Source organism: Bubalus kerabau, chromosome 1 (assembly GCF_029407905.1).
Source record: "Bubalus kerabau isolate K-KA32 ecotype Philippines breed swamp buffalo chromosome 1, PCC_UOA_SB_1v2, whole genome shotgun sequence".
NCBI classification, from domain to species: domain Eukaryota; kingdom Metazoa; phylum Chordata; class Mammalia; order Artiodactyla; family Bovidae; genus Bubalus; species Bubalus kerabau.
This window is the reverse complement of record NC_073624.1, coordinates 71,470,274-71,491,383: the sequence shown is the minus strand read 5'-3', so window position 1 is coordinate 71,491,383 and position 21,110 is coordinate 71,470,274. Positions and strand designations below refer to the sequence as shown.

General features: G+C 35.1%; 1 protein-coding gene across 6 annotated transcripts in view; it reads right to left on the bottom strand.

The window, feature by feature from the left end:
* The window catches only part of MON2 (MON2 homolog, regulator of endosome-to-Golgi trafficking), a 110,895-nt gene that overhangs the window by 68,466 nt on the left and 21,319 nt on the right, over positions 1–21,110 (bottom strand). For 4 of the 6 annotated variants that reach the window (XM_055579295.1, XM_055579258.1, XM_055579269.1 and 1 more), the window contains exons 3-8: positions 17,027–17,154; positions 15,738–15,869; positions 14,729–14,858; positions 12,785–12,882; positions 11,523–11,648; positions 4,637–4,831 (exon numbers count right to left, since the gene is read on the bottom strand). In XM_055579295.1, the coding sequence (XP_055435270.1) occupies positions 4,637–4,831; positions 11,523–11,648; positions 12,785–12,882; positions 14,729–14,858; positions 15,738–15,869; positions 17,027–17,154 (809 nt within the window). Of the gene's footprint in view, positions 1–4,636; positions 4,832–11,522; positions 11,649–12,784; positions 12,883–14,728; positions 14,859–15,737; positions 15,870–17,026; positions 17,155–20,439; positions 20,521–21,110 lie in introns of all 6 variants that reach the window. The other 2 variants (XM_055579290.1, XM_055579281.1) reach the window with 2 other exon arrangements.

Genomic DNA, 21,110 nt, shown 5'->3' with positions numbered 1-21,110 from the left:
AGTGGGTTCTCCATTACTGACTAGTGGATATGAAAAGGAAAGGGAAAAATGTCTTCTCTTCCTAAAGCCTTATCTTAGTTAAAACCTGCATTTTAGAGAGGGAAGAAAGAGAAGGCCTCCTAAGACAACTCTGATAATATTTAGGGAATCAATAGTGAAGTGACATATATTTGGTATAGTCACAGATAATAAACTCTGTACAATTGTTTATCAGGGCAAGACTTCATTTCTCCTTCAGTTTTGAAGGAAAGTTTTTCTGGATACAGTATTCTTGACTGACAGTTTTTCTTTCAGTACTGTGAATATATCATCCCATCCTCTTCTGGCTGGCAAGGTTTCTGCTGAGAAGTCTGCCGAAAATCTTATGAAAGCTTCCTTGCACATGAACAGTCACTTTTCGTTTTCTGCTGTAAATGTTTTGTCTGTGACTTCTGACAGCTTGATTATAATGTGTCTCAGTTTGTTTCTTGAATTAATCCTCCCAGTGGGAATTTTTTGAGCTTCATGAATTTGTATGTTCCTTTTTCAAATTTGCAGTTTCCACCATTAGTTCAAATAGGCTCTTTGCCCCTTTCTCTCATCTAAAACTCCCATAATGCATTAAACATATATGTTGGTCTCCACCCCTGATTTTAGGAGGGCTCCTAAAACCCTTGTAAATATGGGTGGCTAGGACCATTTTTTGTTCTAACAACTGATCTCTGATCTAAGTTCCTGACACAGAACTTCTAAATCCCTCGGAATTTCTTGGGTGAAAGGATTATCTTTTGTTCTAATGAGGCAACTCTCAGTGAACTCTGGGATAGAGTTTGGTTACCAGAGAGACTAAGCCATGATTAGAAAGCTTGGTACTTTCATCCCCACTCGCCATTCTCTGGTGTGGGGAGATGGATGGAAATTGAGTTAATAATCAACCATGCCTACATGACAAAACCTCCATAAAAATCCCCCAAATATAAAGACATCACCATATGTATGTTTTCACCTGCCTGTTCACTGGCATTTTAAAATGTCCTTTGTAATAAATCAGCAGTAGTAAAATGTTTCCCTGGGTTCTGTGAGTCACTTTATCAACTTATCAAACCCCAAAAGGGGGTCATGGGAACCTCCAATTTGAAGCCAAGTTACACAGAACTAGTTGGTAACCTGGAGATCCACTACTTGGAAATGGCATCTAACACAGGGGGACAGTCTCGTGGGACTGATACCTTAATGCATGGTACATGCTAAATCGCTTCAGTCGTGTCTGACTTTGTGACCCTACAGACTGTGGCCTCCCAGGCTCCTCTGTCCATGAGATTCTTCAAGTAAGAATACTGGAGTGGGTTGCCATTTCCTCCTCCAGGGGATCTTCCAGACCCAAGGATCGAACTCACGTCTCTTACATCTCCCTCACTGACAGGCAGGTTCTTTACCACAAGCACCACCCGTGAGGCCTTTGCTAACTCTCTTAGATGTCAGAATCCAACTGAAATGTAGGACACCTGGCTGTAATAGAATGGTCAGTGTGGGAAAATATTCACACTTTTGGTTATAGAGATATTGTGAGTGTGAAAGTAAAACACGGTGTATTTTTCTTAGATGTGCATATATTGGTCTACTTGATGGTGTCCCATAGGGTCTGCTCATTTTTCTTTGGCTCCTCTGACTTGATAATTTCAAATAACCTGTCTTCAGCTTTGCTCATTCTTTCTCTACTTGATCCAGTCTGCTATCTTCTCTAGTGAGTTTTTTCCCATTGAGTTACTGTATTTTTCAAATTCAGAATCTGGTTCTTTTTTAGTTTCTCTCTTTGCTGATATTTTGTTCATATACCATTTTCCTGACTAGTTTTCCATGTTCTCTTCCGGCTATTAAAGCATCTTCATGATAGTTATTTTGAATTCTCTGTTGGGCAACTCACTGATCTCCATTTCTTATTTATTTTGGCTGTGCGGTCTTAGTTGCAGTAAGCAGGCCTTCTCTAGTTGCAGTGAGCAGGGGCTACTCTCTAGTTGTGGTGCACAGGCTTCTCATTGAGGCAGTTTCTCTTGTTGTGGAAAACTGGCTCTAGGGCATGTAGGCTTTAAAAGTTGCAGTGCACAGATTCAGTTGACCCCAGCATGTGGAATCTTCCCAGATCAGGGATCAAACCATGGTCCCCTGCACTGGCAGTCAGATTCTTAACCACTGGACCACCAGTGAAGTTCTGATTGTCATTTCTTGAAGGACAATTTCTATAAATTTATCTTCCTCCTTTGGGCCATGTTTTCCCATTTATTTGTATATATTCTTATTTTCTGTTCAAATTTGGGCATTTGAAAAAATAGCCAACTCTTTACTCTTTGTGTATTGTTTCTGTACAGGAAAAGATCTTTATCAATCAGCCCAGCTAGAGATTTTGGAGTCCCCTCTAGCTTTTTGTCAAAGTGTGTTCTCTGGGTTTGTGTGTAATCTCCAATACTTGGCCACATGATGAGAAGAAGTGATTCACTGGAAAAAGACCCTGATATTGGGCAAGACTGAAGGCAGGAGAAGGGGACGACAGACGATGAGATGGTTGGATGGCATCACCAACTCGATGGACACAAGTTTGAGCAAGCTCCAGAAGTTGATGATGGACAGGGAAGCCTCATGTGCTGCAGTCCATGGGATTGCAAAGAGTCAGACACGACTGAGTGACTGAACTGAACTGAACTGGTGTCTGTGTTATACTATAATCTCCCTGGTACTGCAAGCCACAGGGTTTGACTTTGTTCTCAGCAGACCCCTGGCAGCCAAATATGTTGCGGCCTTTCTTGTCAGTGTCTAAGAGTCAGGTAAGACAAAAATCAGTTCCTTGAGCAGTACCCCAAAAGTCAGGATATTGGTTGCACATTTCACCCTTTTTTACGTGAAGGAAAATCCATAAGTTAGGAATTTTCTCTTGATCATACCATGCTATGCCAGGGTGGGATGGGGTGTGGCAGGTAAGTGCAGTGGGCTTTCTCACCCACTCTAATGAACTTATTTTGGCCCTAAACCTGACTGGGGCGCTATAATTTCTAAGCTAGTTTCTGAAGTTCACACAAAGGTAATCTGTTCTGTGTATTTTAAAGTTGGTGTCTCTGTAGGGGAGAGTGCCTAGAGCTTCCTATTCTATCACTTGTCACTCCGATTTACATTTTTTTTAAGTTTTATTTGTGGACTGAGACAAACTGTAAATAAATACAATATAGAAAATACAACAACTAACAGATATAAGCTTTCCATCTTTAGAGAAACTATCTTTCTTTAACTTTCAGCAAATGCTGACGGACCTTTCCAAATTTCTAAAAGTAAGGCTCCCTCCTAGCTCAGTAGGTAAAGAATCTGCCTGCAATGCAGGAGACCACAGTTCGATTCCTGGGTTGGGAAGATCCCGTGGAGAAGGAAATGGCAACCCACACCAGTATTCTTGCCTGGAGAATCCCATGGACAGAGGAGCCCGGCAGGCTATAGTCCGTGGGGTCACAAGTCAGACACAACTTAGCGACTAAACCACCACCACCAATCAATATAAAGACTCAGAGAATTTCCCTCCATTTTAACTGTATATAATTAGACAACAAAGTCTTGGTTTATCAATTAAGTATAATTATTGGAAATTATATCAAATACTTACATTTGTGGGGAACAATGATTGTAATTTTTTAAAGTTAGAACAAAATAGTCCAAGCCAACAATGATGAGTACACCAAAAGACTCTTAAACCCTTGGCACCAAACCCCGATAGTTTATAGTTCCCTAAAGAGCAACACATTCTGAGATGACTTAACTTCCTACAGCATTTCCAAGCAATATATTAAATACCTTACAGATATATCTCATGTGGCCAGAAATAATTATAACTACAGTGCTTATAAAGATTATTTCAAAATGCATTTTACATAAATGGATTTGGACAATGAAAAGAAAATCCATGATAAGTGTACAATATAGAAAACAAATTTTCTTCAAGTTTCCACAGAATTTAGTATAAACTACTTATAGTATCTAATAGTTTATGACGTTGGTTATCGCTAACATTTAGCATACTGACTTTTCACAGTAGATGATCATAACCAATTACTTTTGTTAATTAAAATTAAGGATATAAATTTAAAGAATTATAAACTGCTGAATTTGACTTAATATAAAATTTTAAAGAAATATACAATATACCATTTTCTCTGAAAAATATTATTTCAATATTTAAGAGTCAATCATTACACAGAATTATGATCAAGAATATCACAATATATCTTGCATCCAAAAATGTTTGCAAAATAGATATAATATTGGACTGAAGATAAAAATTAATTTCTAATGCTACAATTCACCAAATTTTATAACAGGTCATATGTATGGTGGTATCAAAAAAAAATTGGCACTGGCAGCCTTGGAGAGAAGAAAAAACAAGAACTAAGAAAATAATGAGGTATAAAATGCAATAGGGTTATAGAGTATATAATACCACATAAACATAAGAGAGATTCAAGAAAGAATGAACTTTCAAATATCTTGGAGATTACCTATAAGTACTCAAAAAAAAAAAAAAGAAGTTTGCTTAACTGAAGTAGCTAAATATAATAAGATCATCTTTTCAGAAAAGGCTTCATGCAATTATATAAACAAACACATGAAAATTAACACTTACCAAAAGACTGTAAAACTGCTTAATCAGAACAGATACTACTCTCAGCAAACGCATGCAGATAGGAAAATACGGTTTTTCAACTGGTGCTGGAGAAGATGAAGTGCTGGAACCTTGTCTGAATTTTATATTTGGAGAAAAGAGCTTTATCACAAGAGGACATACTCTTTCTTTGAGGAGGAAACTAAATTCCTGATGCTATTTGCAAAGATTAAAAAAAAAAGAAAGAAAAAAAAATTGATTTACTTTGTACTTAATGCTTATAAAAGTCTCACAGTTAATAACAAGCTTCAATAATCAGTGTGAATAAAATTATGTTTATATAGCTCATTTTAAAGTTTACACACAATTCTGAAATTAGGATTCCTCTTTGAGAATATAAGATCAAATGATAATATTTCAAGAAGTTTTAAGAAGAATTGAAATTTAAAAAAAGAACATTTAATAATTGTGGAATTAAAATGATGTTTATTACTAGGAATTTTAATTTTAGTAGGACATTAGAAATTCCAGCAATTAAAAACATAAAAAACAAAAGAAAATAGATTTTACAAATTCAAACAGATAAAGCATTTAAACAGGAAGCGGAGAGGAGAAAATTTGAATAATAAAGTAAATAAATTACATAATTCAGACTTTATTTTGTGAAGATAATTCTATTCACAAACAGATTAATTAATATTTTGTTCTAGTTAGATCACTTGAACAGAACACAATGAGTTGGTAAAAAACACAATGACAAACAAGCATAATTATTTTAAAGTCTGAGAATCTTACAGAGAATTCTTAAATATTATTTATAATTATGGCATATTACGCAGAAAACCTCCCTTAACTTATTAATTTGCTCAATATATTAGCCAAAAATAGTCTTGTTATACTGGCAAAAAAAGGTCCAGTCTACAGTCAATGTTTAACCTCAAATATAAAAATTATTCTGTTGTTTTAAGCAACCCAGTTTCAATGAGGCCAAGAACAAAGATACAAAAATAAAAATCAACCAATCCAATCCTTTAATCTTAGAGAAAAGGAAAGATAAGGCACAGAGTAGTTTTTTTTAATTTGTAAAATGTATCTTTTAAAAAATCAGATTAATTCAAGAAAACAATACAGGTTCACTAAGCAGAAAAAAGGAAAGAAAACACAGAGAAGTAAAAAGATAAAAATAAAAGTTTTGCTTAGTATCTCCCAGAGATAAGTTAGTGAGTCACTGTTGACTCCAAATATATATCCTTCTAGATTTTAAATTCATTTTAATGTACTTTTAATTCTTCCCCCCCTAAAAATAGGATCTTATGGAGGGTGTTCCTGGTGGCTCAGTGGCAAGGAATCCGCCCACCATGCAGGAAATACGAGTTCAGTCCCCGGTCCAGGAAGATCCCACATGCCATGGAACAACAAAGCCTGTGTGCCACAACTACTGAGGCTGCATGCCCTAAAGCCTGTGCGGCACAACAAGAGAACGACTGCAGTGAGAAGCTCGTGCACTGCCACTAGAGCAGCCCATGCTCACTGCAGTTGGAGAAGGCCCACACACAGCAACGAAGACCCAGTATAGCCCCCACAAAAATAAATTTTAAAAATAAATTTTTTCTTAAGTTATGTGATTTGAAATTCTACATTCACATCTATAGTAGTTTCATTGACTGACAAAATGAAAAGCATAGTTAAGTCCGTTTTCATACTTTCCTAAATAGTCTTCAGTTCAGTCGCTCAGTCGTGTCCAACTCTTTGCGACCCCATGAAGAGCAGCACACCAGGCCTCCCTGTCCATTACCAACTCCCGGAGTTCACTCGGACTCACATCCATCGAGTCGGTGATGCCATCCAGCCATCTCATCCTCTGTCGTCCCCTTCTCCTCCTGCCCCCAATCCCTCCCAGCATCAGAGTCTTTTCCAATGAGTCAACTCTTCGCATGAGGTGGCCAAAGTCTTGGAGTTTCAGCCTTAGCATCATTCCTTCCAAAGAACACCCAGGACTGATCTCCTTTAGAATGGACTGGTTGGATCTCCTTGCAGTCCAAGGGACTCTCAAGAGTCTTCTCCAACACCACAGTTCAAAAGCATCAATTCTTCAGCGCTCAGTTTTCTTTGTAGTCCAACTCTCACATCCATACATGACCAATGGAAAAACCATAGCCTTGACTAGATGGACCTTTGTTGGCAAAGTAATGTCTCTGCTTTTCAATATGCTATCTAGGTTGGTCATAACTTTCCTTCCAAGGAGTGTCTTTTAATTTCATGGCTGCGATCACCATCTGCAGTGATTTTGGAGCCCCAAAAAATAAAGTCTGAAACTGTTTCCACTGTTTCCCCATCTATTTCCCGTGAAGTGATGGGACCAGATGCCATGATCTTAGTTTTCTGAATGTTGAGCTTTGAGCCAACTTTTTCACTCTCCTCTTTCACTTTCATCTCAAGAGGCTCTTGAGTTCTTCACTTTCTGCCATAAGGGTGGTGTCATCTGCATATCTGAGGTGATTGATATTTCTCCTGGCAATCTTGATTCCAGCTTGTGCTTCTTCCAGCCCAGCGTTTCTCATGATGTACTCTGCATAGAAGTTAAATAAGCAGGGTGACAATATACAGCCTTGACGTACTCCTTTTCCTATTTGGAACCAGTCTGTTGTTCCATGTCCAGTTCTACGTACTAGTTAACTCATAAATATTTCAGACATTTCCTACAAGTTTTATGTTAACTTTTTCCCCTCACATTCAACTAACTACAGCTATGTTTCCTAAACAACCCCCACCAATCTATATTCCATCTCCCTTTAAACTATTCTCGTTATACATATACATCATGATGTATTTATCTGTGGCCAAAACCAATACTGCCCTAGCAGTCTTACCAAATTTCACTGAAGCCCCTGACATAACTGATTCCTAAAAGGAATGCTCAAATGCATTCCCACATTTCTGGCCTCCGTGCTGAGTCTCTCCTGTGCGCTCATCCTCTCGTGCCCACCGTTTAACAACGAGGTCCCTCAAAGCTCCAGAATATCAGGTCCTTGCTACCATGTCATCACAACAGGTGACCTCACTCACTCATGTATGTGCCAGTGAAGTTCAAATTTGTAACTTCAGCCCAAAACCTTACTTTCAAGCTCAAGATATATAAATCAAACTACTATTCTGTGTACACTTGGGTATTTCCAAAGGAGTAAGTTCAAAACTGAACATACTACCCTTTCTAGCAAATGTTCTCCTCATAGAATATTCCCTATGGCTCAAGCCATAAAGTTGGAAGTCATCTTTGATTAATAAAATATATCTATAATTCACTAAGTTCATTTTGAAGAAGGTAAAAGACTGCCTATTTCCTCACATTTCAGTGCTTTATTCAGCATTTACTTGCCAACTGTATTATGTATGTCAGGAATTGTGATATTCTTGTTCAGTTGCTCAGTCATGTCCAACTTTTGCTGACCCCATGGACACACACCAGGCTTCCCTGTCCGTTACCATCTCCCGGACTTGCTCAAACTCATGTCCATTGAGTCGATGATGCCACAGTCATCTCATCTTCTGTCGTCCCCTTCTCCTACTGCCTTCTATCCTTCCCAGCATCAGAGTCTTTTCCAAAGAGTCGGCTCTTCACATCAGGTGGCCAAAGTACTGAAGCTTCAGCATCAGTCCTTTCAATGAATATTCGGGGTTGATTTCCTTTAGGATTGACTGGTTGGATCTCCTTGCAGTCCAAGGGACTCTCAAGAGTCTTCTCCAACACCACAGTTCAAAAACAACAATTCTTCAGTGCTCAACCTTCTTTATAGTCCAGCTTTCACATTCATACATGACTACTGGAAAAACCACGGGATTTTCCAGTTTGCTGTGATCCACTCAGTCAAAGGCTTCCGCGTTGACAATGAGGCAGAAGTAGATATTGTTCTGGAATTCTCTTGCTTTTTCTATGACCCAACAGATGTTGGCAATTGGATCTCTGATTCCTCTGCCTTTTCTAAATCCAGCTTGTACATCTGGAAGTTCTCAGTTCATGTACTGTTGAAGCCTAGCTTGGAGGATTTTGAGCATGACCTTGCTGGCATATGAAATGAGGACAACTGTGTGGTACTTTGAACATTCTTTGGCACTGCCCTTCTTTGGTATTGGAATGAAAACTGACCTTTTCCAGTCCTGTGGTCACTGTGAAATTCAGGGTTAAGCTCAATTTTGTCCCTGCTCTTGCAGAGCTTATTTTCTAAAAGATAAGGCAGATCCTTTCTTAGAGTCACTGCTCTAGAACATTCTTTTCCTATACTACCTATTTCTCTCAACTAAATACTCTTCATATTTCAGGTAAAACCTTCACAGCCTTCATTGATCACCAACTCTCCACTAGGTTTGGTACCTATGTTACTCACTTTTATAGCACTTTTTATACTTTTCCCTCATTGCACTCATCACAGTTTATCATTTAGTAATGTTTTGCTTCTAATTAGACTGCAAAGCACGATAAGGGCAAGAATTTTATCTATCTTAAATACTGAACCCTTTGCACTGAACACATTCACCAGCAGATTGTAAGGTATTGGTAAATTCTGATTGGATGAGTGAATAATGAGTGAATGAAAACAAACATTTATCTCCTAAAGAAAATTTCATAGGAGCAATTTTTAAATTTATTTTTAATTGGAAGATAATTACTTTACAATATTGTGTTGGTTTCTGCCATATATCAACATGAGTCAGCCATAGGTATACATATGCCCTCTCCCTCTTGAACCTCCCTCCCACCTTTCCCACCTCATCCCTCTCCTCTAGGTTGTCAGAGAGCACTGGATTTAAGATTCTTGCTTCATACAGCAAATTCCCACTGGGTATCGATTTTACATATGGTATTGTATATGTTTCCATGCTACTCTCTCAATTCGTTCCACCCTCTCTTTCCCCCACTTTGTCCACAAGTCTTTTCTTTATCTCTGCGTTTCCACTGCTGCCCTGCAAATAGGTTCATCAGTACCATCTTTCCAGATTCCATCTAGGTTTCCTTCATGTCTTAGCTATTTTAAATAGTGTTGCGGTGAACATGGGGGTACATGTGTTTTTTTCAATTATGGTTTTCTCAGGGCATATGCTCAGTAGTGGGATTGTTAGGTCATATGGTAGTTTTATTCCTAGTTTTTTAAGGGGTCTGTAGGAGTAAATTTTAGGATCTTACACAAGGTAATTCTTTTTTCTCCTCTGGATTATAGCAAGAAGCATAAAGTAGAACAGATTTATTTTGGGCACAATAAATCTGAAACTATTTTTTCAAACCTTTCCCTACAAAATTAGAAAATGTAATACAAACTACAGAAATTTCTAATTCAAATTCATTTACCAGTTCATTCACTCATTTATTCAAATATATATCAAATACCTGCCATATGCCAGGCACTATTATAGGTATTTGTACAACACTGAACTAAGTCCCTGCCTCATAGAACTTACTTTTTTTATGAGGGGGAAAAAACAGATCAACTCATGTACAAACACATATGTCAGGAAGTAATAAGAAAAATGACAAGGAGTCAGAAAGACAAGAGTGCTGCCAGGAAAAGAAGCTGCCATTTTACACAGAGTGGTGGGAAAGGTTTGTCTGATATGTTGACCATTGAGTCAAGTCCTCAAAAGTGTAAGAGAACAATCTATATGGGAGAAAAGTATTCCAGGCCCCAGCAGCAGTAAGTACAAAGGCCTTGAAGCAGGAGTACACTTGGGTCATTTAGGAACAAAAATGACAGTGAGGCTAAAGGATGAGGACACTCACAAATGATGAACCCTTAGACAAATTATTTAACCCTCAAAGTCTTAGCTTCCTCCTGGGTAAAATAGGAATAACTGGTACTTCAGGTATTTGTGAAGATTAAAGAGAGTACGATATGTAAGGAATTTGGCAAAGTTTAGCACGGAGCAGGCAGTCAAAAGTCGTAGCTGTTACAACTATCAGTTTATACAAGATTATGAATCAAGTTATACCTTAACTTCTCCTATGCTAATACAAGAAAGGGAATCCTCAGTTAATATTGTTCAATACCACTGAAAGCACTGAAGACTTATCTAATATGGACAAAAACTATAAGCCCTGTAGTAAAGATTTCAATACCGACTCCTGGGCTAAAGGGTCTTCTACTTTTGTGGCACTTGATCCACTTGTGTTGTAGGTAAGAGCAAAGATCAAATAGCTGACCTAGGGAGGGGCCACATATTAGGGAAAGGAGCTAGAGTACAGTTAAAAGTTCTCAATTTTAGTTCAAGATCTGCAAATAACTAAAAAACCCATGTAAATCACTGAATCACTTTTAGACTTTAGCTTCTTACAAGTAAAATGAGAAGTTTGAATTCTTTCTCACTTTTTTCCCTATCAACTGTTTTGAAATATTTTGCACAGCACATTAAATTTATTAAATAAGCATTGATGACTTCTTTTTTCCATTTAAATTACATAAAAGCACACAGCTGCATACAAAAATTAGCAACAATTTTTAAGGCTTTTAAATATTATAAAAAAGAGTTCACATCACAAACATTATAATATGTATCAGATCAGTTGCTCAGTTGTGTCCGACTCCTTGCAACCCCATGAATCGCAGCACGCCAGGCCTCTATATATACACGCCAGGCCTCTATATATAATTATAAACATTATAAAAAGAGCTCCTTCATACACCCTTAGATTGGGAAATGCTTGACCGGACAAGACTCTAGGGTTTCCTTCTAACATTAAAATTTCAAAATGCTTGGGCACAACAAAAGTTAACATAACAGAAGATAATTATGTCTAAAGTCTGAAGCTATAATTTTTTGCATCTTTTAATGTGGGGGAAAAATACATCTTGCTTTCTTGAAAATTATCTCTGAAAAAAGGAAAGATTAATTTTGTTGCAAGATACCATAAATGGCTTACTTGTAAAAAGACTTGTGGAAAATCATTCAGGACTGATTCAAGTAATTCAAGGCCAAATGTTCGGGTCATTTCTGTCATACCTACTAGCCAGTAAGGGGCATCAGCATTAACCAACTGACAAAGGTCCTGGAAAATAAATCAAACAATAAATAAAAAATAAATAAAATATTACACATGCTGGAATGCAATGTCCTTTTCAAAATTCATAGCTCATAAAAAATTATTTGAAGTATCTCTTCTTATCAGAAGGTTTTATTCCTTAGAAATTAAGTATTGATAAATCAAATTCTAATTAATTGTATAGTTGATTATGTAAGTAAACTTAATATACAGAGTAGAGACAAAATGTTATTCTAACATTGTTTAAAGACTCTCTAATCAAAATTAATAAAATTTTTAGTGCAGGTTAATCTTGTTTTATTCATGACAAGTAATCTAAAAATCAGGTATTTGTATATCACGTTATATCAGATAGAGCAGAATTTAAGTAAATACTTTAATTTTCCTATTAAAGCAAGTATTTTATATGACTAGTCATTCCTAATATAGCTAGTTCAGGATTTCACTCATTTTATTTCCTTAAAATGAAACATAACATTTTATCATGCTAATTAGGTATAGACACTCTTTAATGTTTTAGACAGATATCACATGCTTTCCAAAAGTTCTTCACCACTTAGTTTTTACAAAAGACCTAGATTAGCACCTATTTTCTTTAACCAGAAGAAATCAGACTTTCTTTAACCAGAAGAAATCAGACTTTCTTTAACCAGAAGAAAATCTGAAGATTTTCAATTTTCTTTAAAAAAAGAAAAAAAGACAAAAATGAAATCCATGTTCCGCATTTGTTTTGCAGGCAGCCCATAACAGAGGCTGCACAACCCCCCCCCCAGCAAGAATGGTACCTTCAATTTCTTTCTCCAGGAACTCTACTCAGCATCTCAGCATCAAGCTGCCAAAGCTCTGAGCTGTGTGTGTGTCTGTGCTTATCTTGATTTATTTTGTGCATTCGTTAGGTAATTGTGTCCTAAGGTAATTGCTTTTTCACTTAAGGCATTTTGAAGTTTCACAGAAATGTGCTACTATCAGATAGTGGAGGAAACTTGTACTACTTTTTTCTTTTTAAATCTATACTACTTTTTGACACTTTAAAATGACAATTAAAAAAAAAAACACTTAAAAATTAAATCAGATACAAAATTCCAAAATCAAAAATTCACACAAAACTATATTATAAAAATTATTCTTATCAATGGAAATACCTGGAAAAGCATATATGCATCTTTAGCACAAGGTTTGAGGGTACTGACAGATCTTCTGTTACTATTTCCTTGGACTAGTACTGGTTGGTCTGTAATATCTGCAATCAAAATAAGAAGGGTTTTAGGAGTTCTTGGTGCTTTTAATAAATCATATATACTGCCTAAAAGGTATACTGAAGATAAGTATGTATTTACAGAATTATAAACTTTAAGTTCACAACCATGCCTCCAAAATGGAAAGAAAAATTGGGAATTACATTTTTATACATCATATCATAAAAAAATACTCTTCACTATCTCATGTTCATTTTAATAAGCTTATTATCTTTGTCCATACATATGATTTTCCTAGTACCCCTTTCTCTAGTCATTTCATGGATTTGAAACCCATGTCATATTTGAATGTATCTTTAAATATCAAACATATAAATATTTACCACAGTTAATTCCTCTATAATCTCACCATCTTCAAGAGAATTAACTGCTTGACCTGCCATTAAGTACTATGTCAGAGACAGGTATTGACTAGCCAAGAGTCACCTAGAACGGGGCTTCTCAATTTCTTTGAATATTAACAAGATACTATTTCCTGTAAGTCATGGCAAACTGTTTCGAATAAATCTTGACTAATGACTACTTGAAAAGGAAGAGGTTCTAAATATTTTCTACCTTATTAGAAAGTATTAAGTGTGATATTAGACACACAGCCAAACTATCAATTCAGAAATTATATTGCGCTTATGGTATATAAGATATTCAAACTGGAGAACTGCTCTGTTTTATCCTCTACGTTTAATTCCTTTATATTTCAAACTGTTAGAATTCCACCTGCATTTCCCCTTGGAAAAGTGAGACAAAAGTTAGTGGGAATATCTTAATAAACAAATAGATGAAAAATGCCTGAAACAGAATGTGAAAAGTTTGACCAATGGTTAAATTCAGATAAAGTGAAATAATTATTAGAGTAGGCATAACTATTATTATTTACTAGTATTGCTATTTTTTTTTTTTACCAATATTACCAAAATAACACCAAATGATATGAAAGACTGTATAATATCAAGAGTTTAGGGGTGAAAAAAACTTAAAAAAAAGTTTAATCTTCCGTTTCTTGACTCCATAAAACAGAGAGGCTGTTCTTGATGACAGCACCTCATGATTTTTTCAACTTATCACGTGGAAAATTTTTACTTTTCATCTAATAAGAATAACAAATAAAAAAACTTAAAATTTATCAAATTATAAAAATTATAACAGAAACAGTATCTATAAGCTCTGTGACAGGATATGTTTCTAAGTTTTTAGGCAATGTTTCAAATATTGAAAATGTTAAAAATTACAAATAAAAGGATTTGATGAAAATATGAAGAGTAGGCTTTACATTAATAAATATTCTTGATTAATACATATTAATAGGCAAAGACAAAAATTCACATGAGGGAAGCTCACTTTTGAAAATTTACTTTAAAAAAATAATTCAAATGGAAATATATACGTAGGAAGACACTCAGAACAATACTGAACTACAGAACATAAGTAGTTCATTAAATTATAGAATAGCCACAAAATATAATGCAACCAAGTAAAATTTCAATTACAAAAATTTAAAATGTAACACAAAATAACCATATGTACTGTTTGGCTAAAAATACTTACGATGCAATACCTTGTATAAAATGTGCTATTACCATCTTCAACATAAAATTTTGAATATATTAGAAATAAATACAGAAAACGGGGTCCACTTCTTAGGGTGACAAAACTGTGAGATATTTACCTTTTGGTTTGCCATTATCAGTAATAAAGACGTTAATATACTTTCTAAAGGTATTCTAATTATTAGGTAGCCTAAGTTCATAGGGGAATGGCGGACAATCATTAAATGAATAATCATGGACATTAGAGTCACCCACAGGCAAAAGGAAACAACTTTCATCACTTTACCTCTGTGTCTTTCATCTTCAGCAACCATCCTCTCAAAAACAACAGTAACAACTTGTCGCACTGTAGCAGCAGCTGTATTATTTGTAATATTATCTTTTGTGAAGTGTAATCGAAAACAAAGAACAATTGCCTAAAAAAACAAGATTCATTTAGCATGAAATAAGTTGATGAATATGGTTATTATCTTTATCTGATGTAACCGCAAATAATTTATGTTTTGCTGTTTCAATCACCTTCGCTAAAAGTATAAAAGTCCCACTCTTTTATACAATAAAGCTACAAAAACGTCAGTATTTTTAAACAATTCAAACTCTCAGTGAATATAAAGACACATAAGATTAGCAAAGGTAATGTGAAATGCACCTTTTACCCTAAATAATAAACTATTAATTGAGGCTATTTTTACATTACTCTCTGCACTTTCTGTTCTTTGGAAATATTTCACAATTTAAAAAAAAATTTAAAGATGAAACATAATAAAACAGTTGTTACATGTTTCAAAGAGAGAAGGAATGAGAAAGAGCTTTCATACATGCAGCCTTATCTAGTATTAATGCCAAAATGACACTTCTCCAGCTGCTTCAGGGGCAAACTTAAGTTATCTGGCTTACATACATTTTACATGTGAAATTATTTTGAAAGGGGGAAAGAGACAGCTGTCAGGAACACCCAAGATAATTGTGGACAACACTGATACCTGGAAACAAATACTGTTTTCTTTTCTTCTTTCTCTATTCCTTTGCTTCTGCTACTTTTCTTTTTCCGTATTGTATTCATAACCAAGCCTGTCAGCTATATCCAAGGGAGTCTGTTTAATCACCCTAACCTGATATCATCTCTAATCTGTGGAAAATAAGGCACTGAAGGCTTTTAACATGCAATGTGCATTATCACAATAGCTACAGGAAAGTTGCTTTTAGTTCAAACAGCACTAGGCTTTCCTCTTTCGGTCATCTTATCCAAATACTGTCCCAAAGCGCTTAATGAACTTGGACAAACAGGTTCCTACCTTAGAGAGTGCCTCATCATGAACTACTGTATTGGTTGTTAAAAGAACAAGAACTGTTTGAAGCAGCTTAAGTTCTTCAAGACTATTTTCCATTAGCTGCCAAAGCATGTTAATTATATTTCCAGCTGCAGTCTGTAAAACAAGTATTTTAATTATTGTCAACAAATAAAATATAGGTATGTTGGGTCCCTAAGCAAGAAAAAGTATGCAAATATAATCTTACCTGGAGAGAATTTCTTGATCACATTAACAAAAACCTATGTTTCTAAATCTATAGATCCAAATACATGTCTCAACTAATTCAAGAACTGCAACCAATTAATTTTCTTCTCAAAAAAAATGCTTTAAGATTTAAAATGTTTGAATATAGGCAAACAGCAACATGCAGTTCTGAAATACCTTGCCAAAATCAAGGCTCATTTCTAAAATAAAAGGGGTATATTTCATTTGGACACTTATGAATATAAACATATACAAATTATGAGTCTGTTACTGTATTATTTCATTGACAAGATGGAAAACGAGTTATAGAAAAAATACAACTCAAATTAACAACACATTTACAAACTCAATTAAATCTGATACTGTTTAGAATGTTATACCAAAGGCAAAAGAATTTACCATTTCTATTAAAAAGTACCCTATGAAGTACAAAGTTAAGCAGACAAGCAGGATGCAGATTCATAGTAATACAATGTTTTTCCTGTTTTTACCATCATGAGGTTAGATATGAATACCCTTAACGAGCAACACTTCAGACAATCTAGGAAATAAAGTCATGATTTTCTCTCCTGCCTTTAAAAAAGTAATTCATGAATGATATTCTTCATCACTGATATTGAAAATTTGCTTGGTTCTCAAAATTATCTATATTAATGAACTATGGTGGCACTAGTGGTAAAGAATCCTCCTGCCAATGCAGGAGACGCAAGAGATGAGGGTTTGGGAATATCCCCTAGAGTAGAAAACGGCAACCCACTCAAGTATTCTTGCCTGGAAAATTCCATGGGCAGAGAAGCCTGGTGGGCTACAGTCCATGGGGCCATGAAGAGTCGGATACAACTAAGCAACTGAGCACACATGACTTCTTAAGATTCCAAAAGATTTGACAAAATTTAGCCCATCTATACTGAGTGTTTAATAATGAGACAATTTGGCAACCTTTGAAAATGAAGCCATGTCCTTCAAGCACTGATTTATATTAAATACCAGGCATGTTTTATTCTCTCCTTGAGAAAACTCCTGATCTGATTTGTAGGTGCACAGTTCAGATAAAATCTTCACATTACCTCAGATACCACTTCATGGGACATGAGTCTCTGAATGGCAGCCAAACACAGTTGAGTGATCTTTGGTTCCTTGGTTCCACAACCCATTAGAAAAGGTTGAACAACCTCTGAGCTGTTCTCCTTCAATGCTTTATTTAGAACACATACAAAATAAAAATTTAAACATAATTCATAAATAAGAACATTTTTCACATAATTTCAACCAGTAATGACAATCTTAATAAAAATCACTTAATATAAAATAAATATGAAAATAAAAATCAAGCAGTAAGAGTTAAAATACTTCAGACTCTATACCTAAACTACCCTCCTTAAGTACAGTTTTCCCATGCCTTTCTCCTGACACTCTGTCCTTTGGTTCTCCTCCATCTTCTATAAACTCTTTAAGGGCAACTTCTCAGAAGTTCTATCTTGCCACTGAGTAGACTATTGCTTCAATAGTGTAGAAGGGAAAATAGGAATAAGAACTCATATTCTAGAACAGAAAAGTAATTAAAAATAGTATAGACATCAACTCTACCACATTTCTGAATGAATATCAGAGCTCCCTAGAATTTTATTACATGCCTTGAATTCACTGGCTCTAATTTCTTCTTCAAGAAGTAACCCATTAAAACAATAAAAATTAATGTTAATTAAAATTAAAACCCATTAAAAACAATAACATTACTACTCTTAATACTGAAGTATAGCTTTAAATTAATTGGATGAACATGCTGTAATTCCAAATCTTAAAATAACTCCTTCTACCAAGCCAGTTATTTCAGAAGTTTTCAAATAGCAACAAAAATGTAAAAGATTAGAAAATGCACAAACTGAATTATACATAATTTAAACTTACAAAATGAAGTTAAATCAGTACACACACACTTAGTGGGTAGCTACACAAAGATGAATAAGACACATTTCACATTTGTCATCCTCAGGGAATTTGAATAAATAACATAAAATTCCAAGTCACAAGAACATTAAACTTACAGGTTAGGTATTTGTTTTCAATGTACTGCATACATCAATTATTTTAATAGGTTAAATCCTGTAATAAAGTCACACAAAACTTGACTTTTAACATGTTTTTCAAAAGAAATTGTGGGAAAGTCAACCAGAGTCACCTTTACAAGTGTAAAGCTAGTGTTAACATTAATTTTATCACTTAAAATCCCTTCTTTCTTCTCCCAAAGCTTCTTTATGGTATGGCAAATAAAGACTATTATTCCCTACAGCATGCTCTGTAAAATCCTTCAGTATGCCAGCATAAATCACAGCTAAGAGATGGCAAATATGACTGGCAATGAACAGTGTTTCCAAAAAACAGCTCCCTTGCGTTATTTCCTTGCTTTCTTTTGCATCAAGGTTCTGCTTCAAAATCAGAGACATAAAATTTCCATAACAATGTCACAAAACATTTTTATGAGTGATTAAAAGATGACAATAAAGCTCAAAAAATACTATTCCGAAGCAGTAAATATCCTGCTATATTCAATTCTGCCAAAATCACTGAAGTCTGATGCCACCCCAACTCTGCAGAACGTTCCATATTATTAAATCTTGTTCAGACAAATGTAAGTTTTCAATATTCATAAGTTGCATTTAAAATTTTTACGACATTAACATGTGTTTCTCATTTGAGTATCATAATACTCATGCAGAGTTTATAGGGCATGATCTGAACCCCATGACACAATAAGTAGGTGGCAAAACCAGACTCCAAAAATATGTCTTCTAATCCCAGGTTCACTACTCTTTCCACAGCATTATGCTGCCACTCTTTAAGGCAAACAGCATATGATGCAAATGGAAACTAAAAGAGTTAAAAGTGTCTAAAAGAAATCAATGAAACATTTCAAAGCTGTCTGCCTAAAGTCATCAGAAGAATGAAGGAAAGGGAATCTGTCTCCACAGAAGGAAACACAGTGTACTTCTACAGAACCTCTGATGACAATTGTTTTAAGACACACATATATCACCAGAAAGAAAATCAGGGCCAATTACCTATGCTAATTAAACAATGATACAATACTTTCTAATAACTTACAATTTTTCCTCATAATTTCATCCTTTAGGTCAAGAAGGCCATTGTTATTTCTTATCTTTTTGGTAACAGTCCTTCCTTCTAACAGGTGTAAGGTGATAACCCTTGTTTGCCTTTGATTTGCATAGCACTAATGATTAATGATGTTGAGTATCTTTTCATGTACCTGTTGGCCATCTGTATGTATTCTTTGGAAAAAAATGTCTATTTAGAACTTCTGTCCATTTTTTAACTGGATTGTTTGCAATGCCTCACTGCTTGAGAGCACTTCACTACTGTCTCTGAGATACTCTTCTAAGCTAATGACACCCATTCTGCATGCTTTGATGCTGGTGTTTTTTGATCTTACCATAAGATGTTAACAGGAAGTTTCTGCACAAGAAAGGTAACATTTCAAATAACGAAACTTACATGATATCAACAATGCATGCAATTCAACTGATGTGATAGTATGAACAACTATGAACAAGTTCACTGAAAAAGACAACTACAAAAGTATCTGGCCCACAGTGATTCTAAGAAACCATCAGCTGTAAAATGCATGCTAATTTGGGGAATATTAACATGTGAAAAAACTGTCTTATCTTAGAATGAATAAAATAAGGTGAATTATACATTCAGTCACAGCTATTCAGCTCTATCAAGCTGAGTTAAAATTAATGTAGTAATAAAAATAATTAACTGTATTTTAATGTAACTCAAAGGTATCCATCCTTCCTACTTTTTTTCCTCCCAGTTTATGTGAGAATATAATGATTAAAGGAAATTTCTATATTATCCAAAATAGATGATCAACAACAATCAAAAAAGAAAACCTATTGATCTATTCTGTTTTTTGAAGCATAATGTGAAAAACAAACATATCTACCAGATCTAGATCACAATGAAGATAAAGATCATTTTTTAAAAGCTGCTAATTATTTTTCTCTTCTTCTAAATGTCATAATGAATCAGAATCAGAAATCAATTCTACTCTTCTAACTGGGCAATTGCTGCTTTCTCTTTATAAACAGTAATTTTAATTACATGCATCTTAAGGGTGGCTTCACATAAAAACCTTCTTATAGGTTTAGAGTTTAGAGATCACATTGAGGAAAAGGCTGTGCAAAAATATCAAGCAACATGTATGTTGCTTTAACCATTTTAAAAAAAATCTAGGGGAAAAAAGAGGAAAAGGTCAATGCTTTTTAATCAAAACCTGTAGCGGGGGCTGGAGGGTGGGGGGGCAGGGTGAGGAGGAGTGGGTGGAGAGAAGGAAAAAAAGAAAAAGTTTAGTTTCTACATAAGTCCCTTCAGAAGCACAACTCCTTTAATAGACTGAAACTCTGTGTTTATTTCCAAATTGTATAACTGTGAGATCAAATGATGCACTTTCACACACCTGAAAGAGATCCAGCAGGTCCCCATATCCTAGGGGTTTCCTTGCTCTGAGCAGTTTCACTGCAAAATTGCAGGTTTTATCCTGGAAAAAAAGAATTAAACTAGGGTACCCCACTATGAATCACACTAACAGGGGTTAATAAAAGGTTTTTAAAATTTTACCAGTCATTAAATGACAAACTATAGCTCTTGTGAAAGAAATAAAATGTGATGGAGACATGACTGATATCCTCAAAACCTTTAAAATCTAGTTATGGGAAAAACTTAAAAAAGTTTAATGGTTCAAAATATCTGAAAATATTTTAAATGATTCAATATGAGGACAAATAAAATTATGAACAGTGTCATCATAAAAGTACATCACAGGTAAAGGAAGAATTATTCAACAAATGATGTTGCTACAGTCAGTAATTCAGCAAAAGAAAAAACACCTAGGTCCTCGTCTAACCTGTATTAAGAAAAACATCAAACCATAGAAAAACAAGAAGAAAGCAAAAGCGACTATCAACTACATGGAAGCAGAAAGACTACTTAAATATAGAGCAACAAATCAAAAAAGTTAGATTATATACAAATAAAAAGCATCTAGATAAAAAATTACGGAGAAGGCAATGGCACCCCACTCCAGTACTCTTTTGCCTGGAAAATCCCATGGACGGAGGAGCCTGGCAG